At 47.3% G+C, this 24,692-nt stretch overlaps 1 protein-coding gene across 4 annotated transcripts; it reads right to left on the bottom strand.

Moving 5' to 3' along the window:
- Positions 1-2,109: 2,109 nt before the first annotated feature.
- Positions 2,110-23,566, bottom strand: HERPUD2 (HERPUD family member 2). 4 transcript variants are annotated; one of them, XM_045828353.1, is made up of 10 exons: positions 23,202-23,566; positions 22,597-23,009; positions 13,767-13,844; positions 10,637-10,747; positions 8,845-8,862; positions 8,202-8,356; positions 7,733-7,855; positions 4,482-4,805; positions 3,435-3,549; positions 2,110-2,965 (listed from the first exon to the last, which is right to left on the bottom strand). In XM_045828353.1, the coding sequence occupies exons 2-10, from the start codon at positions 22,741-22,743 to the stop codon at positions 2,804-2,806; spliced, it is 1,233 nt and encodes a 410-aa protein (XP_045684309.1). In that variant the 5' UTR covers positions 22,744-23,009; positions 23,202-23,566; the 3' UTR covers positions 2,110-2,803. The 4 variants fall into 4 exon arrangements, with proteins under 4 accessions (XP_045684309.1, XP_045684310.1, XP_045684312.1 ...); XM_045828354.1 differs by lacking the exon at positions 8,845-8,862 and having other exon boundaries at positions 23,202-23,564; XM_045828356.1 differs by lacking the exons at positions 22,597-23,009; positions 23,202-23,566 and adding an exon at positions 16,149-16,193.
- Positions 23,567-24,692: the final 1,126 nt, after the last annotated feature.

Here is a 24,692-nt window from a genome sequence, read left to right as displayed (position 1 = left end):
ATTTTAGAGTTCACGTTCTGAAGTAGAACAGATGAATTCAAACAATTTTTTTTAATGCAGGTATATAGCACTTAGCCCCAAGCCAGGGATGTAAAATACACTCAGTGTTGGTAATAACAAATTTTAAAGCACTGCAGTAATGTCGATGGTTAATTACATAAATTAACACATGCTGGCAGCCTCCCTCCTTAGGCACCCTCCGTGAGGAGCCATCCTGGTGAAGACCCCTGCAGGTCTGACTCTCTCCACCTCGCTGGGTCTCGCCAGCTCTCCTGGGCTGTGGAGCACTGGGGTGCAAGGGCCCCCCCGCACCACGCAAAACCGGTGTGCTCCGGTTGGAAAGCAGGTCAGTTGGAGTGCGAGAGAACTTAGCAGCAGGATCCAGGAAGTGAGTTTTGGTGAGAAAATTCAAGAACGTGGCCCCCCGGAGTAGGGCCCAGAGGGTTTACCCGGGAGAGCATGGCCCGGCAGTGATCACCGAGGTTCGGGCAGAGAAGGGAGACAGATCTTTGGCTGCCCTGCCGGCACTGGGGGAGGGGACCTCACTGCGCCGGGAAGAGCCTCCCACTTACTGAGACTCCAAGAAGGTACAGAAGTTCCAGGTACCTTTTTTTTTTTTTTTGAAAGAAACTGATGTGAGAAACAAACAAGGCCTGACCTCTCAGGACTGTGCAGGCCATGCTAAGAAGTCTGGTCTTCAGGAGCAGGATGACTTGGAACAATTCTGTGCAATTTTGAAAAAATTGGATGGGCTATATACGATTTTACCTCCCCCTGTAGCTTCGCCAGCACTATGGTCTTGCCGATTTGATGCTTTTCACTTGTACTCACTACTCGTTTTCATGTTCATTGCCCGTGCTTGTATCTGTTACGTGCTCAGTGTTGGTGACCTCCCCCGCAAATCCTAATCCCCAGTGTGAAAGTATTAGGAGGGGGGTTTCTGGGAGGTAACTAGGGCTGGAGGGTAGAGCCCTCACGAACAGGGTTAGTGCCCTTACGAGACAGGAGAGACCTTGTTTCAACTCTGCAAACCCGGAAGTGGCCCTTCACCAGACACAGGATCTGCCAGCACCTTGACCTTGGACTTCCCAGCCACGAGAACCAGGAGAAACAAATGCCTCCTGTTTCAGTCACCCAGTCATTTGTTCCAGCAGCCCAAGCTAAGAGCGTATGCTTGTCCACTTCCTAATGAGGTGCTTTTGTTTAACTGAATTACTTTTTTGAAAAATCCTCAGCTGAGGATTGTTTTTTATTTGAATTTTAGATAAAGAGAAAGAAGAGAGAAACATGGATGTGAGAGAGAAACATCATTGTTGCCTCCCATATAAGCCCGACTGGGGATCGAACCCACAACCTGGGCATGTGCCCTGACCGGGAATGAAAACCTCAGTCTTTTGGTGCACAAGATGACGCCATTCCAACCAACTCAGCCACCCAGCCTGAATTACCTACTTTTTAATTTACTGAATTACCTTTTGCTTAATGTTCTCTTCCTCATTATTTGCCTTTTAATTATGTATGTCAAAACATTATACACACAGCAACCTTTTTTTAGGGATAAAGGTATTTTCTCACCTCAGTATTACACAGACACTTATCTATATTTCCCATTACTAGCACCACGGTTCAACGGCTCAAATTCACCGACGACGTCCCGGTTGACATCTATACACAGGAACCTAATTTCACTTTCCAAAGGACAAACCAGTTATCCCTTGAAATGTCGCTGTTATGAATAAACAACTTAGAGGATAATTCATGGGTTTTCTTAATCTTCTACTTTGTTCTATCACAGCTGTGCTAATACACTGCACGTGAGATCAAGTTCTCCCATGCTACATCCTCCGTCCTCAGCGGTTCAGTGTTAATTAGCTGCCCCATGAGAAACTTACTCCCTTCATGTAACTATGGAACTGCCTGACACAGGGATTTTCTCTGAAAGTTAGTGCAGTCTCAGACCACCCGAGAACTAGGAGACAGCTACCTGGAATGGAACGAGGTGAAAATGACCTTGAAGACAGACATCCCCAACTACTTGGAATTTGTATAGATTTTTTGCACATACTGCATATATTACTGAAGAATTAAAACAAAGAACTCATAAGACAGTTTATCATAATTGACCTTTTATTTTAAAAAATTACAGGGAATGATTTCCAGCATATTGTATTTTATAAAAGTACTGCTTATATCAAACATGTTATATCACTATTAATTCCATTGAAGAGCTGCCTTTTTTTAAGGTACCAATTCCAAATGATGGGACGCTTGCCCTTAAAATTGAAAGTTCCCATTATTTATTCAAATGTCAAAATTAAGATTATTCAGAAGTTTATTGCTTTATGGCTGGGCAAGATGCTACTAGCACATGTTAGGTAAATAATATTTTAAAAACTATGAGGTCATTCTGTTTAAAACTTTTAGGATAATTGACAGAAAATAGATAATATATATTCAAATTACAGACTGAAGGGCAGGCTTATTACAGGTACTTCTGTGTGAAGCAGCTCTTTAAAGAAACAAGACGCACACACGGGTCTGTCTGGTATAACACACGTAATTGAAATGAACAAACCTGGAAGACCAATATTGTTACGCTACGTTTTGTTAGGATCTTTTTTAAAAAATCACACATTTAGTAGTCCATTTGTGCTTAAACTATTCATATGCAGGAGAAGCTTAAAGAAAAACACCTCTGTACATGATGATGGGAAGGAAGTAATAAACTTTTTTGAAATTGCACTGTTATTTAAAACGCGGTCCTAAAGTCAGACCCTCCTGGGCAGCTGGCAGTCTCCCGGGCCTAGTTGGCAGCCTGGGGAGGCCCCTCCGGGATCAGCGAGGTGAAGAAGGTGGTGACGAACGACCAGGCGGACGCCATCAGCCCCGGCCTGTGGAGCGCGCCGGCGTCCTCCCCCGCATCTTCCCCACTCTCGTCCTCCAGCCCGTCGTCCATAAGGCGCTCCTTGCAAACAAAACGAGAAAGGGACTCCTGAGTGACTAAACAGCCGGCATCAACTCAGGACAGACAAGGAGGAGGTAAGTACCTCCCTACAGTAAGAAGGGACGTGAGAATGAAGTAAGAAAGTGGTACATAGCTGGTCGACAGAATCTGTGTTAAATCAAAAATTGATAAATTCCTTGCTGTTTGAATTCAAAGGGATAATTGCCAATGTAATACAATAAATTCTCACCATGTGCATAATTCTCTTTCTAGGCTATTTCAAGGACGAATAATATTAGTTCTTCCCATTTAATTCTAACATATGGCTGAGTTCTCCAGGACGAAACTGCACAATTTACATGTTTACTTTCCTTCGTGTGTTAATCCACAAGCACTCATGGAACACCCCGAGATCCTTGCATCCCGCTGGCCTCACACCGTGCTGAGGACACACCTGCATCTGAAGCACACCAGACCCTCACGTGCATACCATTTCTTCAAGTTCCAGGTTGTGTGCGTCTTGCCCATCGTTGACGTCTGCGTTATTGCGGGGAGCCTGCGGCGGACCTACTTCTTGCCTGAAAGGAAACCATCCGGCTTGGTGCCTGTTCAGTGAAACAAAAAAGTAGTTACAACTGCTTTTCCCTGTAAAACCGTGAAACATTAGCATCCTACAAGAGAAAAATGATTGGAACTGTAACACATGAAAAGACCATGCCGCCTACTTTACACCAAGAAATCCCCCTCTCAAAGCAAGGAGAGCAAAGCAGGAGTCATTTTCAGTCTAAAAGTCCATCATGGGCTTAACTGGCTCCGCATTAGGTATTAACACATTGTCTGCGGGTAGTTTTTATCGTGTGCTCTACTACCAGTCAACGTAAAACGTATAAATACGTTTCCCGCATACAATGTGTTAAAACATGTCAGGAGTCGTAAAATCTTTTCTTTGCTATTTTCCTAAATGAAATTCAACTAGATTATCTGTTTTCCTCTTGGGGAATCAGGAGGCAAGGCAAAATTCGTCTACTTGTGAAGAAAAGAATCTGGCCTGTATCTATAGAACTTACTATTGATAACTATAATTAAAAAGACCATCTTTGTAGAAGAATGGATAGGCCCTGCCCGGGTAGCTCAGTGGGTTGGAGCGGCGGCCTGATACACCAAGGCTGCGAGTTCGATTCCAGGTTGGCGCACATACAAGAGGCAACCAAAGAATGCATAAATAAGTGAACAACAAACTGATGTTTCGCTCTCTTTCTCTAAAATAAAAACTAAAAAAAGGAATGAATCACATACTTCCTGAAGCTCCAAATAATTGATACGGCACATCTGGCTGAATTAACAATTTTTGTAAGCAACAATAAAGGAAAATTTGCTTCTCGACAATTCTGATAAATGTTCTCCCTCGATGTAACTGCCCCGCTTCTGACGCCAGACCTGTTGAACCCGACACCTGCACGCACACACAGGGCGGTCCCCGAAAGCCACCGGTCCCCCAAAAGCCACCAAGGGAACGGAGAGGGAGGCGAGCACTCACAAGTACACCAGCAGCATGGCGCCCACCACCATGACGAAGCGGCTGAAGGAGGAGTAGAAGTACACGATGCTGAGCAGGATGGCGGCGCGGGACAGCGTGTACATCCAGTCCAGCCAGTCCCGGTTGAAGTCCTCCTCGTTCAGCACCGGCCCTCCCTGGGCGTTCATCTGGACGTTCTCGTTGAGGGGCCGGTTCTCCTGCGCCGCCAGGTTGGGCGCGGGCGGGGGCTCGTCGCCAGGAACGTGGGCCAGATTCAGGGACTGCGAAGGCGCGGGCTGGGCGGGGGCGGCGTCCAGCGTGGCCTGGGCCGAGACTGCAGCCTGACTGGAAGAGTCACCACAGTGAGTGTCAAGGAGGCACACGCCCCGCCACAGGACATTTCCAAGCCCTGCTGGGCGAGCCGCGTGTCTTCCCACGGGCCTGCCGTGGGCCGTCACTGCCCTGCCCCCCATCTCCTGGGCGAGCAGGAACCTCCTCCTGGGAGCAGGACCAAGACTGCGGAGCTCAGGCCAGCCCAGGAGGGAGACGGGAGGGGGGAGAACTCACTCTTTTTTCCCCTGCACTGAACGCATGACAAGGCAGGGACCCGCTCTCTCTTCCGACCTGCTCACTGGTGCCCCTTTTGTCCTTCTCCGTGGAATGAATCCCCCACACCCGCCACCTGATCCTCCGACCCAGCCTCACTATCATCACTCTGTGTGTCCACCGTCTACGGCAAAGGATTGGCATCAGTATTTTTAAGATATTAACTAGATTCCAGGTCGCGCTCCCTCAGCCCCAAAGCTGACTTCTGGGAACTCCATCTGGGGACCACTGGTCTAGGTCCTTTGTCAAACTTACAAAGAATTGTGGTCCTGAGGTTTGCTTACAACTGCCTGAAAATCAGAATAACTCTCCCTGCCAAAGGCCCCAGTAAAGTGGTAATGCGCCTGCATTTGCTTTCAGGTACCCAGCGCGGGGCGGCGGCCGTGCGGCAGGACGGCCGGGAGCCGGGAGCCGGGAGGTGCCCACGGGGGTGAGTGCACAGCGTTCACTCTGCCGGGCCGGCTTTCTGTACGGTCAAATTCTTGTACAATCCAAAGTTTAAAGACCAACACAGCAAAGTAAAACAAAACAGAAATTTCCTAGGCTATGAAAGCCTATTTAAGCCCGTGTGCTAACTAATACCTTGTTTTTGCACAGGGCTTTTAGTTCTAAAACGCTGCTGCCTCACAGATATTCTAACTCACGGGCAAGCTACTTCTCGAAGTGTGAGAACGTGAGGCTCCGAAGGCAGATGGTGCCGAAAGGTGAGATGACCTAGAAGTGATCCACAATGAGCCCCACTCCCCTCACACGGCTCTCGTCCGAGAGGGAGGCGGGGCGGAAACACCTAGTGGGGTGCTAGGCACAAAGCAGTCCCTCAGTGGTAACTGCCGTGTCACCACGGCGGCAGCTACGGTGCACCCAGCCTGCCTGGGGCCGTGCAAGGGGACGAGGGGAACACGAGGTGCACAAAGCAGGTCAGTGCTGTGGGACACAGTCAAAGGAGAGAGGAGGACACAGAGTTCACGCTGTAGCTTCGGCTGTCAGACACTGGGGGGCGGGAGGAGGAATGACTGACTGACTGCATGTCAAGCAAGTTAACGGGCAATAGTCGAATGAAATACAGGAAAGAGCCCAAAGGGAGAGAAAGCGATGGCAGGAAAGTGGGTCTGAAATGAGAAAAGATCTGGGTAAAAAATGGGAAGTGAGATACCGGGGAAGGACGGGGGCCAGAAATGACCCAGTAGCTCGCCCTGGTCACCTGCTGGGTTCGGGGACGGGAGAAGCCGGCAGCAAGGCTGGGTAAGCAAGAGCGTGGGGAAGGACAGAGGAGACAGTGTCCCTGACAGGAGTCAGGCAGGAGGGCGCCCTCCAGAGGCCAGTGGAGTCGGATTTTGGACACACTGCACTTAGGGAAGGGCTGACTGCCCCGAGGACCCTCCCAGCGACTGGGTGGAGACGCAGGATGAGGCCAGGAGAGGAAGAGCTGGGACCACCCCAGGGAGCTAGGAGCAAGGCCCCAGGAGAAAGCACTCCGAAGACTCATGCCCCGCACCCCCTTCCCCCACCCCACACTGAGTATCACCAAGCACATGGTAAGTACACAGACACCTCTAACTGCGTAAGGAGTGCTACCATTTACAGCATCGGCCCCCAAGCCTTTTGGCACTGGGGACCGGTTTCCTGGGACACAGTTTTTCCACGGAGCAAGGCGGGGCAGACTGTGAGGACAGGAGGCGGAGCTCAGGCAGTAACACAAGGAAGCTTGCGGCTTCTTCGCAGCTCCCTGCCATCACCTCCTGCTGTGCTGTGCGGCCTGGTTCCCAACAGGCCACTGACCGGTACTGGGGGTGGGGCCCTGACTTGGAGGGCTGTCCGAGGACACAGAAGGAGTGATGAGAAGGATGAGAGGATAACAGAATCAGAGACACAGGAGAGGAGGACCTTAAAGAGAAGCCAGAAACGTCAAAGGAGAGCACAGGAAGTCCGCAGGGGCCGCTGGGACGGTGACCGGTGGCGAGGCCTCGCGAGAACACTGACCGTGTAGGAATGCATTCGCCACCACTGCGTCCTACAGAGATACGAGCCTCCTTGACATGTGACTCTTTCTATTTCTTTTCCTTCAACGTCTGATCTCTTCATGGAGATCTGCTGCCTCCCAGTGCAACTTCCCTACGTTTTCTCCTCTTTCACAGGTAAAACGTTGTACCAAAGCATCTCAATATAGTGAGAGACGAGAGGGAGAGGTGGAGAAAGGTTTAGTTGCTATGAACCATTTTCCTTCAGCCAAATGATTTCTTAAAAAGTATCTGCTGAGATACTTGTGAACTCCCTCATAATAATTTTTTATTTTTTTAAAGATACTAATTTATTTTTAGAGAGAGGAAAGGGAGGGAGAAAGAGAGGGAGAGAAATATCAGTGTGCAAGAGAAATAATGTTTCTCTTGGCCATCGGCTGGCTGCCTCTCACACGCCCCCAACTGGGAACCTGGCCCGCAACCCAGGCACGTGCCCTGACTGGGAATCAAACGGGTGACCTTACAGTTCGCAGGCCAGCACTCAATCCACTGAGCCACACCAGCCAGGGAAATAACTGTAATTCTGTAAAGCTAATGAAACACACCAGTAGGTGCAACCCCAAACTAAGTGACCCGGGGTAAACGCGGAGAACGCGGCGAGCGCCGCGGCGAGTGCCCCAGCGAGCGCAGGAGCCGGCGCGCACTTACTATTGCATGTAATACTGGTGCGCGTACATCTGCTGCCACCACAGCACCTGCAGCGGGCTGAGCGCGGGGTACACGGGGAAGCCGGCCACCAGGGCTTGTCCGGGAAGCTGGTTGTCCACATGTCTGCCATAACAAGGTAAAAAGCATGTCTTTCAACGCTCTAGAAGTGGAAAGCATTTCTCTAAACTTTAATTTCTGGACCACAAGGCATTGTCATCCTACTGAACCGGAACCTGCACCCTAACAAGGTCCCCAGGTGACTAGCACCGACGTTACAAACTGAACAGTGCTGCCCCACATGGTTCTAAAGTACGAGCAGCTTCCAAAAGCACTGCTTGCCTGAGCCCCCGTTCTCAAGACATGCGGCTGGGCAGAGGGGTGTCTCTGAAGTGCGCCCGGACCCCGGCAGGGGCTCCCAGCACAGCCCGGAGGGAGAGCGGTGAAGAGGCCCACAGCGCCCACGGCTCACCCCTGCATGGCGTACGGGAACCGGGGGCTCTGGGCCGGGTCGGCCTGCACTTGCGGGAGGACGCGCTGCCTCAGCCCTTCCGGGGCCGCGCTGACCGCCAGCGGCAGGGCTTCCGCACTGGACGACGGGGTGGTGGATCCCGACGGGTCTGGACTCTGCAAACAGAAACGCGATTGCTTTTTCAAGAAGACTGAATTCGTTACCATCGTGAGAGTTTAGACACACTGCTAAGCAGGAGTTCATGAAATCCCTCTGCAAAGAGTGAATTTTAGGAATTTACTAATTTGAATCTTGAGAAACTTTCGTTCTGATGAGGCTCAAGATTTCAGAAAAATCAAAACTGCTTCATTATACAACAGTGTATCAACTAGAAAAGGCTAAGTAGTGGAGTAACTGTATACAAAAAAACATACAAAATCGTGAGATTAATGCATGCAAAGCTCTTTTCACGATGCCTAGAACACAGAAAGTGCTCAGTAATGGAACGAATTTCTGCGTCACTTACACAGTTACTATGTGCCAGCTACAGTGTAACATGCAGTTAGTAATGCACTGGCTTCAAAGTAGGAGGAACATGCTAGAAATCAGATCTGGTGTTATCTCTGACATTAACAAGGAACATAACCTTAAAATTTCACTTAACCTCCGAGTCTCGGCTTTCCTACAAAAAAATAAGATTGAACTAGATTTTCAAGATTCCTTTTACTTCTAAACTTGTCAGTGTCTAGATACCACCAACAAATAGTTTTCTGATGAACAGGAGACCAGTCAGAATGTTAACATTCTCGTGCTCCCATGGTTTCAGTCCCTCACCCGCCTCACCCCCTGAAACAACACAGTCCCGGAGAGCACCCCAGTTTGCTGCCATTTGAAAACAGTTTATCAAGGGGTTTGTGTACATTTAAAATTCAGTTATATCCTATACAAATTATAGTTCTCCCACTGAAAACCGGGGTACGACGTGCCCTGAACGCCCTCCAGGTCTGCGGGCACCGCCCCTCCCGGCACCGCCCCCAGGGCCAGGCTGCTTTTCCGCACGTCCACCTTCCCGAGTCCGGGCTGGGGGGGTCCTGGGACATTCGTCCTTTGCAAAGCCAGCAAAAGCTTTCTCCAAGATGTTACTTCACACAAAATACGTATCAAATATCTGACCAGGGAGTCTGATTCTTAGGGACATGAATTTGGAAAGGCCTCTTTTTTAGCAAGATTTGTCATTAAATGGACCACGAAAAGGTGGTTAATTAAAAATTAAAGAAAGGCCTAGTCATTTGGCAGCCCAGGCTAGTTTCTCTAGATTTCTGCCCTTATTAGATAACTCTCTCGTGACCAGAGCTCTAAGACATTTTCAAACCCCACTGAAATTTCTCAGTCATAAAACATTAAGGGGAGTTCAACTTCTTTTTCCTTTGACACGTGTAGAATACACTGAATGTATACACTAATGACAGGAAATCGTGGCCCAGGAGCCACGAGCCAAGTCAGAGGACTCTTTCTCAACAAGAACGGAGGCAGCACAACCGTGCCCAGCGGGTACACACGGAACGCCAGGCCGAGGCCCTTGGGCTTCCTGACAAAACACACTTCCGTTTAACTGAGGCTAATTCCCGTGGCTGGTACTGGGAACACTGCCCACGGGGGCCACACTCAGCAAACACAGCAATCAGAGAACTAGCATCTGCTGGAAGAGCTATCAACGAGTTATCCCCACTCACCCCCTCCTTCAAGTTCTGGCTAGACCCTTGATAAGAACCGTCTCTCACTTCCAAATGTGTCATATAACCCTTTTACTGGAAACCAAAAATAATTCAACGTAAGAGGACTTGGTACAGTATCTTTAAAACTTGTAGAGAATATCTAGGCTGGAAAGTTTTAACTATTGAGAAGAATTTCCCAAACAACTCTAGGTAAATGAAAAAACCGGGCAGGCGAAATGAGCACCCAAGCCTGGGAGAGCTGACTGCGCAGGTCCAGCAGAGGAATGGACACGCAAACGCAGTCGTTTCAGAACACAAAGTTCTTGACCGAGCAATCTACTTAGAAGATTTAGCATGCTGAAAACTCAATCATTTAATCCGCCTTGAATAAAATATACTCTATTAAACACCTTAAATATTCATGAAATCTTACTGGCCTTAGAGGTTATATTATATAACCATGCATAACTCTGTCTCCTTAGTATTTCAGTAACGAAACCCCTGAAGACTGGATCTATTACTGACCCTCAAGCAGTGAAGTTTAACTCCCAGGGAGCAGGCTTCAAGGGACAGCACTGCATGTCGGATTTTAAAAACAAAGTTTAAATGCCCAAATCCAGCCATTCAAATCACAGTCTCACAACCCACAAGCTCCGACTGTCCTGTTCTTTCCCTTAGTTTCTAGAGGCAAAATAGGGACAACCAGGAGACACCCCCACGTCCTCCTCTCTGACAACTCACAGAACTGCCGCTGCTGGACGCCTCGGGACCGTCCGTGCTGGTGCTGGAGTCGGGAGAGCTGGGAGGGGTCCGGGAAGTGCACACGAGATGGACCATGTGATACTCGTCTTGCTGAAACCAAAGAAGAGCGCTGAAAGGGCGGCACTGGGGAAGGTGCAGTCAGGCGTCAGCAGCGGCTCAGCTGGGACACTCAACTCGGAACTTAAGTTCCCTCCTAACAGAGCCATTTTTGGTAAGAAACTGCTGCCATCTGAAGGTAAATGTACCACTTTGGAATTTGGAGCCCTTCTGGATTCAGTATTTTCTCCATGCTCAGAAAGCGGTCGGAATACTCAGTAACCCTGGGTGACGAAAATGACTGCTTCGTACACGAAGGAGTCTGGAAGCGAGCAGTGTGCTGTGGAGTTGTGGCCCGCCGTCTGTGATTTCAGCGTAAAGACACCCAGCACCTTAACATCAGAACTGCAGCAGTCACGCTGAAGCTCAGACCCGCAAACTCTGAGTAGTAAAGACATTTCCTTTACTGAGGGCTTTGCAGCTATAATAAATAAACTCAAATAATGTCACCGTCATCTCATTTGCCTTGATTTTAACAAGGTGATGTATAGTTTATTTTTTAAGTCAAAATTTATTTTATATTTATATAAAGCATATATCTGAACTAAATTCTGTAAATATCTCATGTTTCCATAAACCTACAAACATGACCAAAAAAATATTCTAATAATGACTAGGACTGACATTTTAGCTCAGCGATTACATGAGTATGTCTATACTCAGGCATGAAGCAGGTTAAGTAAGAGGGAGAAGGGAAAGAGAATACAGGAGGACAGAGGAGAACACAGCATAGCTCAGCAACTTCAAAAAAAAAAAAAAAGAAAACAGAGTATGACAAAGGAAAGGGGGCAGGAAGATAAAGAAGATGCCCAGCTGTAAGAAAGAAACAACGTAAGTAAAAACTACGCCTTCGTCAACTGCCTGCCATAACCCTAGAACTGTGCTGGAGCCTGAGGAGGACCCCAGAAAGGCAGAAGTCGGCCGCGCCCCCAGAGATGCTCAGAGCACTGTTACAAGAGGAGACTAGCGCACTAGTGCACAATTAGAGAAATGTGTATCACAGTCTTTCGCACAGAACTGAGAGCACAGACCACAACTGCTTTCTTTCGGAGTGTAAAGACAGAAGCGAAGGGGGTCAGAGCGTGAAGAGGAGGCAGTTTCAGGGCCAGTGTGCCTCGCGCCGCCGTGCCCAGCGAGGAAGACAGAAGGCGCTGCTGGTTCACAGCGCCCCCTAGCTTCAGAGTACAGAACATGCGAAGCATCCAACCATGAGATCTTTACCCTTAGAAACCTAATTTCAAAGGTCCTACGACTCAAATGAAGTCACAGTATTATTCGTTTTCATTCACCTTTGGGGAAAAGCTTCTGTAAAACAGTTTATAATGAAACAAGTAAAGCTAAGGGTAGCATTTCATTGAAAAAAAGGAATACAGTGACTTTAACAAAAACAGTTCTAAGATTGACTAAAAATGTAAACATATTATTCAAAATATTGTATATAAGGGGCCAACAGTCCTTTGACTGAGCATTTTTATTTTAAGTCTTCTGATCAGAAACTATTTCTGGTAGCAAGAACCTTTTAAAAGAGTATCCCTGTACAAACTCGCTATCTTTGGGTTAAAATAATAAAATAAATGTCTATTTCAAAGAGTCTACAGCCACAATGTTTTTAAGAATAAAAACGGACAACAGTCAGAAGGCGAGGCACACAGGGCTTTCAGGGCAGTGCAACCATCCTGCAGGACACCGTAACGGTGACTACATGTCATTACACACTTGCCCACACCCGCAGGAAGTGCAACGCCAAGAGGGAGCCCTAGTGTACGCCATGGGCTTCGGGTGACAGCGGTGTGTCCCTGATGCAGGCTCGTCAAGTGTAACGAGTGTACACTCTACTAGGGAGTGTTGGCGGTGGGGGAGCCTGTGTCCGCGGAGCGGGGGGATGGATGTGAAATCTCTACCTAACTTTTTTTGGTCCGCTCAACCTAAAACTGCCCTAAAAAAATAAAATCTCTCACAAAGGAGAGGGGGAGGGAGGAGACCTGCTACAAATTCCACTATTTTTGAAGGAGAAATAAGATATTAAGCCATCTTGGCAACCTGGAACTACATGATTAAAAAGAAAATGACAGCAAGAAGTCACACTGGCAAAGTTAAAATGTCCAACTGTCTAAACAGAAAGAATATACTGGTATAAGATTTCTTAAAGTTCCCCGCAGGTAATCATAAACAAAAAGAGGAGGAGAAAGACTTCTTGAGTCAGATCAGGGACACCCAGAACAACATTAAGAATTAAGTCAAGAGGGAGGGGAGTAGCTGGAGGTGGAAGAGGGTATAAGAGAGATAAATGGTAATGAAAAAATCCAATAAAAATAAACTATTAAAAAAGAGACTTAAGTGAAAGGTCTGAGCAAAATATCAAAGCTGTATATTCACTTTTGCTACATTCACAAACAAAAAGCAGTATCGCAAATGCAGAAAAGTAATAAAAGTATAAATTCCACACATAAACATGAGTGAAAAGCTGCCACTTTAAAAAAACCAGCACTCCAGCTGATTGTCAAAAAACGTATTGAGATACATTTTTGCTCTAAGCACCAACATTCAAAGGTTGCTCACTGACGGACACGCGGGCTTCCTTCTGTTTCCTGCCCAGAAGCTGACTCCTAACCCAAGCAACCTGTATTATAACGTCATGCGGTCTGGTCAGAAGGGGCTGTGAGACGGCAGACTGCGTCAGGGAAAATCCTCACCACACCCTGAACGCTCCTCTCCAGCACTACTGCTAAACTGACAGTGTTTTCCTACGCAGAATGCCAAATACCTGACGACAAATATATAATCCCATTTCAGACTTAGCTCTCAGATAGACATGCAAACTGCTACCTAAACTAACTGCAATCTATCATTGTGTTTTTACACTCTAGCTCACAGTAACCTGGAACGTTACCCAGGTGGGCTGATTTTTAGCATCTGCGACCTGAACTGGCTGGATACCCACAGAAGTTCAGCACGACTCTGCTCTCACACTCGGACCGCGTCTGGTGGCACGCAGGGGTAGAAATCCGCTTACTTTTCTGAGAACGTCTTTCAGCTGCAGATGATCGGGAAGCAGTCTGCCCGAATACACCAACCTCTGATCCTTCGTCAACTGGGAAACGGGACAAAGAAAAGAATTCAACTGTTTCTAGTTACACAAAATAAAGGTTGGGAGTAAATGCCTCAATATGGGTCAACTCCCTGTAGGCACAAATAAGCAGAAATCAGACATAGTTTAAGACTTTTCTTTTTCCAAATTCCATTTATGACATTAAGAACTCAGTGAATGGTAGGCTATTTATTGTAGATATGATGAAATATGGATAATTACCAAATTTAAAAAAAAACAGAAAACAGGTAAATTGGAAGTTTTGTCTTTTCAGCCATAATGCAATGCATATGGGACTATCATTATAAATCTTCAAGCTATAAACGAGGAGGTGGCTGGCCTTCTGTTAAAAGTCAACAGCGAGATAAAATTTGAAAGTTGCCAGAGGTATTTGTATGGTCTCATCAGTATTTTTCATCTAAAAGTATATGTAAGATTTTTTTCTTTACTAACATCATGCGGAACAACTTATTGGTTTTAATTCAAAAGCCATTTGAATTTAGTTATAGCTGTAGATAAACTATTTAATAGATTTTATCATTCCCTCCACTTTCTAGAATAGCTTTGCACATTTTTCAAAAACATGAGACTAAAGGAAAATCAACTCAACTGCACGGAGATGCAGCCGCCCTCTCTCCAAGCAACCCCCAGCAGGAGACACGTTCTGGTTGTCTCTGCTCTGTTTTGTACTTACGATAACTCTGCTAAGAGCTCCCACTGACAGCATTAAAGCATTTACAATTAAAGCATTTATGTATAGTCCCCATAAGAACTCCTATTTCATAACTGAGAAACAGGCGAATGTTCCTTAAAATCTATTGACACAATTAGATAGTAGCTATATCAACCACTCCTACATATGTCAAATTCAAGCAAAACTGTAACAATTGTTAAATAGACTATATATTCAACATGGGTAGTAAAAGAGTTTTTTATAGTAAAGACAATCGTCATAGAAACCATCACACTGAGTAAGATCTATGGTCCTCAGGTGCCAAACATCAAGGGTTTGGGGTTAAGTATCATGATGAACTTGTAGAATTTTATATTTTTGCTTTCAGGCACAAAATGCCCCAGGTGCATCAGCCAGGAGCCATGGTTCCTTTTAATGGGAAATGCTCTCTAAAGACCAAAATCTGGGATCTACGAGTACTTCACTGTTAGTTGTCATTATTTCTAAGATTCTTCACTAAGGAAAGCTAGAAAATATGTACTTTTTTTAGAAAAAGACACTTTAAAAGTTCATACTGACATTTCTTAATTAAATCAATAGGACAGTATATGTTTTTACTTATTTTGTTATATCTTCTCTTGCCTTGAAAGTCTTGCTTGCTAATGACATTAAAAGAACATACGCCATTAGCAAACTTACTTACATGTTTCATCCTACCATATGCAATCTCAAAGTAAGAACAACGTCGAGTGAAGTTTAAAATTGCCTGAGGCTCTCTACAGCCCTCATGTACACACCCCAGAAATACACAGTTAGAGCACTGTTTCCAAATCACTCGGGGTAATTCCTCTCGCAGTCATGCCGCCATCCCGACATTAAATCATCAAAGTATTGTGTTACCATGCAGGAACTACTTTCCCTATTTAACTTTTTAAATTATATAGCAACGGAGTAAACATCACAGAATGATGTCCATTCAAAGGGGTGGATGTTCTGCCCCTGCTCCCTCCCTCCCTCATCCTGACTCACCCTTCCATTGCTTCTATTCACCACCACCCGGACCTGAACACAGGCACCAGTGCGGCCTTCTTTTCCCACATGACAAGCAGTCCACTACACCTCCTCTTTTGTGCCTTGTTCTCTCACTTAACACGCCCTGGAGGTCAAGCTTGAGCAGTGTTAGGGTGTCTTCCCCATTCTCTCTGACAGCTGACTGAGGCTCCTTCACGCAGAAGTACCGCAGTTTACCGACGGACATTTGAGTATTTCCAGGCATCTGTGATTACTCCCAGTGTCCTCCTTTCACTCTGTTCAGTTTATTTCTGTACTCCCTCCGAGCACCCTGCAGCGTGGAGACCCCTACTGACCTTGATAGAGCAATCTGGGTGGGCAGCAGGGGAAAAACTTAGCTGGAAGGGGTGTTAGAAAAAAGGAGAGGAGTGCGGTTAGAGACGGTGAATATACGCAACTTACAAGGAGGTTCGCACTAAGGACAAGGAAAGAAACAGAGCACTAGCTAGAAGGGAAGTGGAATCGAAAGAGGGTCTGGGCCCTGGCCAGTGTGGTTCAGTTGGCTGGAGTGTCGTCCGGTACACCAAGAGGTTGCAGGTTCCGTTCCCGGTCAGAGTACCTACCTAGGTTGTGGGTTCAGTCCTGGTCTGGGCGCGTACAGAAGGCAACTGATCGATGTTTGTCTCACATCGATGTTCCTCTCTCTCTAGAATCAATAAATATATATCCTCAAAAAAAAAAAAAAACAGGGTCTGGTCTTACTTGTTTTACTACTTTGTGTTTTTGTTTTTTTAAGAACAGAGAAATAACATGTTTATATGCCAATATGAATAATCTAGTAGAATGGGGAAAAAACTAATGATGCAGGAGAGAAAAACAGATAATTTAAAAAGCAATGACCTTGCCCTGGCTGGCGTAGCTCAGTGGATTGAACGCAGGCTGCAAACCAAAGCATCACAGGTTCAATTCCCAGTCAGGGCACATGCCTGGGTTGCAGGCCACGGCCCCCAGCAACTGCACATTGATGTTTCTCTCTCTCTCTCTCTCTTTCTCCCTCCCTTCCCTCTCTAAAAATAAATAAATAAAATCTTAAAAAAAAAAAAAGCAACGACCTTGAGTAGCTAACCAAGGGGGAGGTGGTACTGGACTCACAGGTGAACACGGCAGAGACAGATGAAGAATATTTAAGAAACTTGTACAAGATGCCACTACCACCACTCTGTGCCTCAGTTTCCTCATCTGTAAAATGAGGACAATAACAGTATCTATTTCACAGAAATGAAAATGAACATAACAATGAAAATGCACATAAATCTCTTAGAATAGAGCACAATACCCTCCTAAAAAATACAGACAAAAATGAGTGTGGGCCAAGATGGGGAGCAAACGGAACCCTCACACACCGGTGGTGAGAATGTTCACGGAACAGCAGCCTTCGTGGGGAAGTTCGGCCCTTCCTCAGAGAGGTAAACACAGAGTTACCGTATGACTCAGTGTACACCCAAATCCACACAAAACATGTTCAAGAATGTTCACAGCGGCATTATTCATAATGCCAAAAAGCCGGAACAAACAAATATGTTAACTGATAAGTGAATAAACAAAATATGATGAATATGCACCCCGCAGCATTACTGGTCCGTACAAAGCAATGAAGAAGTGGTACTCGTCATAACGCGGATGAACCCTGCAAACAGTGTAGGGAGCCAGACATGAAAGGCCACAGATTTACTACGATCCTACTTACATAAAGTTTCCCGAACAGGCAAATCCAGAGACAGAAGGTGGATTAGTGGCTACCAGGGACTGGGGGAGCAGAGGCTGGGGAGTGACCGCTCACAGGCACGGGGTTTCTCTCTGGGGTGATACACATGTTCTGGAATTGGACGTGGTGACAAGTGGGCAACTCTGTGGACTACTGAAAGCCACTGAGTTATACATGTTAAAGGGCAAGCATTACAGTGTGCAAATTATACCTCAATAAAATATACTGTTGCCTTAAACTGAATATTCTTCAGATAAGCAGAAGTTTTAAAAGGAAAAGGAATTCTTTAATTTTACTGTGATTGAAAATAGAGAAAAAGAAATTTTCATGTGCCTAAATTAGGTAAGAGGATTTGAAAATGGTTCTGTCAACTAAAAAAATTGTTTCTTCCATTTAAATATCATATAATTTAAACATCTGAGAAACCAGTGGTTAGATATGATAGCAAATAACAATAATCAAATGAATTTTCATCTAGTTATTTTAGATTATATGTTTTAGGAAAAGTACAGATTTCGAGATCTCAATTCAAATCAAATTTTACTAGTAAATGTGACAGTTCTGCTCCTGCAGACCGGCTAACCACACTGTCCTTCACCCTGACTGAAAACCCGCTTCTGTGTTGGGCAGGGTAAGCGATGCTGGCTGCTACAGCAAGTCCCAAGATCTCAGTAGCTTAACCTAACAAAAGTTCATTCTTCTCTCACCAAACAAAAAAGATTGCATGGCACCTTTTAAATATAAGAGTTTCACCCTAGCTGGTGTGGCTCAGTGGATGGAGTGCAGGTCTGTGAACCAAAGGATCGCTGGTTCGACTGCCAGTCAGGGCACATGTCTGGGTTGTAGGCCATGGACCCCAGGATGGGGTGCAAGAGGCAACCACACAGTGATGTTTCTCTCCCTCTCTCTCCCTTTCCCTCTCTCTCAAAATAAAATCTTTTAAATAAATAAATAAATGGGTTCAGAAAACAGAATCAGTACATCTAAAATAAAGCACTAATTAAACTATCACAGTTAAGTGGTTTGCTGTAAGAGGCCAGCTGCACAGACTGACATACAAATGTACTTGGCCGCATCCGTTAAGAGCATCGCCATTCTTCCTGCTGCTCACACGCCACATCAAGCAGCCAGCAAACCCCAGCAGGTAGAGCACGGCCACGGCCTGCCCCGCTCCATCCCAGACTACGCTGGTGACGTGTGGTGGAGCACAGGCGGCTGAATGACCAGGCTGGAGACATCCTGACGCCACTCTGAGCAGCCCAGAGACAGAACTCGAGCACTCCGACCAAACAGCTGCCTAACCAGCTGACCCCAAACGGCCTGCTACCCACTGCACAGACATGGCCAAGAACCAAGGAGAGGAGAGCGCACCTGCCAGCATGACATGCAGAAATCAAACCTGAACTGGTGGAAGATTCTTTTTCCTTCTAAAAGCTCTACATATATTATTACCTAAAGAGACATTTAATCAGATGTCAAAAGCAGATATAATGTTATGCATCCCTAGCATACTTTAAATATTCACAAGAGTCTGCCAGTTGAGTTTTACAAAGCCAAAAATGCTTCATATTTCTAGAAGTCACCTAGTTGGTATCAAAAGACTGAACTTTTGTATGTGAAGAACTAAATGGGTCTCTCATAATAACATAGGGCTCAAAAAAGCATGTTCTTAGTATATCTGACTTGGACAATACCAAATACCTCAGTAAAAGCAATCCATAACTTACATGTTAGTTCAAAGAACTATGACCCAAGTCCTTTGAAAATAGTAACTATTAACATTTCAGTACTTACATATAACTGTCAAGTCAAAGGGCTTTAAAGAGCTGTTCCCAGGACACGCTCTCTGTGGGAAAGGAATCTGTGGATTTCTGCCGGAACACATCTCGCACTCCCACTGAACCCAGCCCACCCAAAGCCCCAGGAAATCCAGAAACCCTGGAATGGAAGCACAGTTTACCCAAGCTGTCTCCACCCCTTATCTCCTTGCAACAGCTGTAAGCAAAACCAGCATACCGAGCTTAAAGAACTTCCTCCAGAACTCCAAGGGGACATTCCCTGCTGAGCTGTTTGCACCGACAGGCCACTCGGAAACCAGGCAGAAGCACAACAGAGACTGCCAGAACACAAGGCTGCTCTGGGTCACGCGAAGGAGCAGGGGTGTGACAAGACAGGGAAAAGCAATCTGCTTTGAGTCTTAAGATATTATGCTCCCATATCTCCCCTATAACTTATCAAAATAAGCAGCAATAACCTCACACTAAGTTGATATTCATCAGAACGGTATTAAGGCTACATTATCCATTCATCTGCAGCTGTTAGATGGCAAACCATGTAAACAGACACCTCTTTTTGTAGTTCTTGTAATCTGCAAGTATACAGCTGAGAGGGCCAAGTTCCTAGAGGAACCATAAAGGGTTAAGCGCCTGAGGCTTGCCAGTCAGACAAACCTGGGTTTGAATTCCAGTGCAACACTAGCTCTGAGAAAAATAGTTTTAAAAAGTTCTCCTCTGCTTAAAACTGTTATCTGAGAAAAATATCCCTGTGAACCTTTTCTTAAACCAGCTCCCCACTCCCTCACCCCGGACTCCAGAGCAAGCCGCCCCTCCCCTGTGCACCTGCGGCCCTCAGTGCGGCCCCAGCAGAGCACCAGTCCCGTCACTGGAGGTATTTACTTTCGTGTTTCCACCCCCCCACCGGACCTGAGCTCCAGCAAAGGACTCTTACCTCATCTTCGTGCTTGGCACATGGACATTCGAATGCCAGGTCAATAAAATCCAAATCAAATAAATAAATGAAGCCCAAGAAAGTGTGCTGGCAGTGGGGGTAGGGGGCGTGTTATCTGTTGTGGGCTTCCTGAGGGTGGGGGAGTTGAATTTAAAATATCCATGTGGAGACTGTCTGTCATTAAGTCAACATGTGACCTTACACCTAGACCTTAGGATTTCACACACTGTCGCCGAGACCCATTAACAGCATGTAGACACACGGTCTATTCTTGCAGGGATAAAACGACAACTTCAAGTCTCCCTTCTTCCCCCTCTAGCAGCTCCACTTACTTCCCCAGAGCAGCTGGCTACCCACAGGGACCCATGCCCACCGCCAGCCAGGACCATCAGGCCCAGGTAGGCGCAGCGCAGCCCCGAGCTGCCACCTTTTCTCCTTCTCACTGGGCACCGGGACCCTCCTCTGCTTCCCAGTCCACCCACCCTGCCCCCTGATGTGCAAGAAACCAGGCGTCAGAAATGGTCTCTGCTAAACATCGACACAGCGATTGAGACACTTAAACACAGGATGACGTTAAGCAATCCTTGTGGGTGGTCCTAAGAACCTAAACTTCCTGTATAAATGTATTTTGTTAGTCATGTAACATGCTTAGGTTGCAAAATGTTTTCTGTTTCAATTAGCAATCTTACGAAGAAAACTGGTAGGACTCCAATTTCTATATGGAGGACCACCAATGGCTGCGGGGTGTCATTAAACAGTTGGTCTGTTTGACGACTGTGCTGTGGTAAGTCAGAACGTAAGCCTGTCAAACCGAACCACCATAGCAAAGTTTTCAGTGAAGTTCTAGGAAAATAAACACCTGTGCCCCGCCCCTAGGCCCGCCCACTCTCATTCACCTACAAGTAACCTTCAGATAGTACCTTCGCTTGGAGGAGACTTGCTAGAGGAGGAAAAAGGCCAGGATTGCGGCCGAGTTAGGCAGTCAGGTCATTAAAGCCCACACACTGTTTGCACAGCCTGCAACCCATCTGCAGTGTGTACAGGCAGCAGGCAGGGCAGGAGGGCGGGGTGCAAAGAAGTCTGTGACCGATCTGTCCCCAGCAGCTGCCCCTCACTGGAGATTAGTGCCATGAGGGGTGCAGATAAGGCACAAGGGTTTCACGCCCCTCTCCGAGTTTTTACAAAATAAAAAAGTTTTAGAGAAGTGTAACTCTTGGTCTATCCCAATGCAAACCGAGTCCCTTTGGTTCAATCATGTCACATGAAGACCCTCACATGAGCGTGCACTGGAGCGCACACACTGAGACGGGCCCCGCTCAGGAACGGCATTGCGCGGTGTTACCAGGAGTACTATGGAAGTCTACGGCTTTAAACTCTGAGTATCCTGAAAAGCCGTTTTCCACTTCGAAACTGTGCCAAACCAACCATATGCAATAGGAAATCTTTTGTAAAGCAGACAATTTTAAAACAAATTGTTACCCCCTGTGTAAACTTTAACTTTCAAACAAAAGACCTGAATAAATGAGAGTTCCAAGTACTTAAATACCTGAGAGCTTTTATTTCTTCTCCTAAAAATGTATCACAAGGTACTGACAAACACAGCTAATGCCAACTAAGGACTGTTTTTCTAAACCTATTTTTGCAATAACCTCAATATTCCTGTAATTATTCTAGAAATCTAAACTAACTAAACTTAATACTGCACCCCTGAAACAGTCCTAATTCATTAATATCCAAATATAGATCAAATGCCTTCTTTACTTATCAAAACTTTTTAATTATCAACGATGCTCTTTCCAATCTACCTTTGGGGACAGATGGAGCTGTACTCTTTGCATTTTATTTCTTATCTTTGCAATACCCCAATATGATTCAGAATGGAAAACACTGCCACAGTGACTTACAAACAGTCATATAAAAGGAATAAAAAGATGTACCAAATGGTAGGGGGGTGGAAGGACTGTTCTTTTCTAATTAGTGAAATTTCTGTGTCCTGTACAGGAGAAAAATGAGGGAGGGAGGGGCAGAGGAAAGTGAATCTAAAACTCATTACTCTTTGCTTCTTAAAATATATATATATTAGTCTTCAAAGTGTAATTTTGATAGGCGTTCATACTTAGTTCCAAAAAAAATTGCTCTTCAACAGTAAGCAAATTTCTGGGTCACGGGGTGAAAGTAAAAAGGAATTTTAGTCGAATAAGCAATAAAAGCTTTACTATGAACTGTAATGTTTCTCTCTCTCTTTTTAAGGACATAACTATCATCCTATATTAGGTTGATGACTTTAAGTCCAAGGAAAACGGTCTTTTTTATCCATGCCTGCCATTTCTTACGTCCCTTGATATTTCTGTGCATTCTTACTAATTAACTGAACCTCATCAAGAAGATATTAATGGCTCGGTCACTCAAGAGACACACACACATACACACATTCAGAACTCAAAATACTTCGCAGTCTACTAAAAGAGGTCTGTTTTGACCCAAGAGGGGCAGGGGTGAGCAAGCAGATGGTGAGGACCCGGCGCAGGGGCGCGAATGGCCGCGGGCCGGAGCCTCTACGTCAGCTCGTCGACACTTACTGGTTTGCTAGGGTAGACGTTAGACAGATGTGTTTTTAGTTTCCCCACGGTCCAGTTCAAGAAGCAGCTAATAGTCTGGTCCCTGTACTTCTGATTCGGTGCCTTAATGATGAGGGTCACGGGAATCTCCATCCCACTTTGGTCCATGGTGCCCCCAAAGCCGAAAACAGTCCGAAGGAGCAGCAGTAAAGAGTCCGAAGGGGCCGAGGTGGTTACTCCCAGCGCAACTGGGGTGGGGACGGAAGCGAACGGGTTCTCAATATCCCGCGTCCGAGTCGGTCACAAGTGCGTCGGGCGATACAAAGGCCATTGCCTGTACTGAGGGTGATGGACGGTGGCGGCGCTGGGGTCTGGGGGCCCGGCCGCGGTGCAGCGTTCCCCGCCAGGTCCGGGCTCCGCTAGGCTCCACCGGACTGCGGGGGGCGGCGGGGAGAGAGAGAGAAATCGTTGAGAAGGGAGGAAGGGAAGGGCGGGGGCGCCACGGCCCGAGTCACCGCCCCTGCCCCCGCCGCACCCCCCCCAGCTGAAACGCAACAAGGCCCCTACGCGACGGCCCCGCCGGGAGGGCTGGGGAAGGGGCCGGGCCGCTCCGGGGGCAGAGGTACCTGAGAGGAGGCCGCGGGGCCCGCCGCCGCCGCCGCCCTCCGCGCCCAGGTAGGGCAGCCGGCCGCACAGTCGGGGCGGGCGTCCTCCGCGGCGGCCGCTCCCTTCCTGCGGCTCAGCAGCGGCCGCGGCCAGCCCCGGGTCTCGCGAGGCGGCGCGGTGGCCGCGGGGAAAGTTGGCCAGAGGGCGCGGCCCGCGGTCCGCCCGCTCCCTCGGGCGGGGCAGGCACGGGGCAGGGCCGCGGGGCGGAGGGCCCGGCACTGCCCGGGCGGCGGCAGGTGGCAGGGGGGCGGGGACTGGAGCTAGGCGCCGGCCGGCAGCGCTCCCGTTTTGGGTTCGTTGTTGTTGTTGTTGTGCGCCAGGTTGGGGCCCCTTTAAGCCGGAAGACGCCGGGCGGAAGTGCGTCACGCGCAGCCCTCCCGAGGCGCGGCCCGGGCGACCCTGCAGACGACCGCCGCGCCGGGGTTCCCCCTAGGACACCCGTCTGGGGTCCCTGGTCCCCGCGCGGCCGTGCGGGCCGTTTGGAGCGCACCTGGCCTGCACTCCCGTGGGCGCTCAGGCCTCACCACTAGCTACCTGGGCGTTAGCCTGCCCTATTTGACCGCACCCTGAGCATTTGGGTTGGTTCCTCCATCCTAAGAGTTGGCTCTCCCAAAGTTAAATCAAACCGCTGCTCAGAGTTTCCGTAGGTCGACTGTCTGCAAAACTCGGTACCAGCACCTTTGGCGGAGGAGAGACCTTGAGGGTACTTTGCATAAGGCACAAAGGCTCTCAGATAAACTTGAACCCCACCTCTGTGTGTCCCTGGTGCACTTTTCTGAGCCTCAGTTTAGTCTTCTCGATGGAAATGGTGATGCCTGCTTAAAGGCGCGCTGATGAGTCCAGGAGCGATGCGTGGAAACCACCTGGCAATCTCCCAAATACATGTTCATTTCCTTTTAGTCTTCACGAAGGTTGACACGAGTATCCTGAGCACCTGCTGTGGGTGCAGCACATTGGTAGATGGATAGGGATGGAAGTGCTATTTTTCTGTTTTATGGCTTAGGCATGGGAAGGCAAAAGTTAAGTCCGCTGCCCAAAGCTGACTTCTCCCCATGTTTCTGCACCAAAGTGGGAGTGAGTACAGTAAGTTAAAGTTTGTTAGATGGGAATTTTCACAGCTCCAGGCTTCCGCTTAGAGGAGGATGCAGCAGATAATATAGCGGACTTTGGGGAGCAGGTCCTTTTCCTCTCGGTTTCGTGAGCGTCAGTGAAGGTCAGCTACCACTGTGTTAGTGACCACGGGGAAGTTCTTCGTCTCAGCAGCTCATGCAGCAGGATCCCGCAGGCCTCTCCTCCTTCACCTGGTTCTTTGGGAGAGGACACCCACCACTGTATCATCCATACATCCCCTCTCTAAAATAAGGGAGGTCCCCTTCATTTGCAGCTTGCTCAGGTTTTCTGTAGCAGAAATCTGTTCTTTTCTCGCCTAGTGTCTAGTCATCCTAATGGAA

Source organism: Phyllostomus hastatus, unplaced genomic scaffold (assembly GCF_019186645.2).
Source record: "Phyllostomus hastatus isolate PE091 unplaced genomic scaffold, TTU_PhHast_1.1 phas_scaffold_78, whole genome shotgun sequence".
NCBI classification, from domain to species: Eukaryota; Metazoa; Chordata; class Mammalia; order Chiroptera; family Phyllostomidae; genus Phyllostomus; species Phyllostomus hastatus.
The sequence above is the reverse complement of the archived record's forward strand: the minus strand, read 5'-3'. Positions and strand labels throughout refer to the sequence as shown.

Excerpts from the sequence above, each read along its gene's own strand:
- HERPUD2 (XM_045828353.1), bottom strand. The coding sequence starts at position 22,743 with ATGGACCAAAGTGGGATGGAGATTCCCGTGACCCTCATCATTAAGGCA. Across the intron at positions 13,845-22,596 it reads ACGTCTACCCTAGCAAACCA|TTGACGAAGGATCAGAGGTT; the intron begins GTAAGTGTCGAC and ends CCCGTTTCCCAG. Across the intron at positions 10,748-13,766 it reads TGAAAGACGTTCTCAGAAAA|CAAGACGAGTATCACATGGT; the intron begins GTAAGCGGATTT and ends CTTTGGTTTCAG.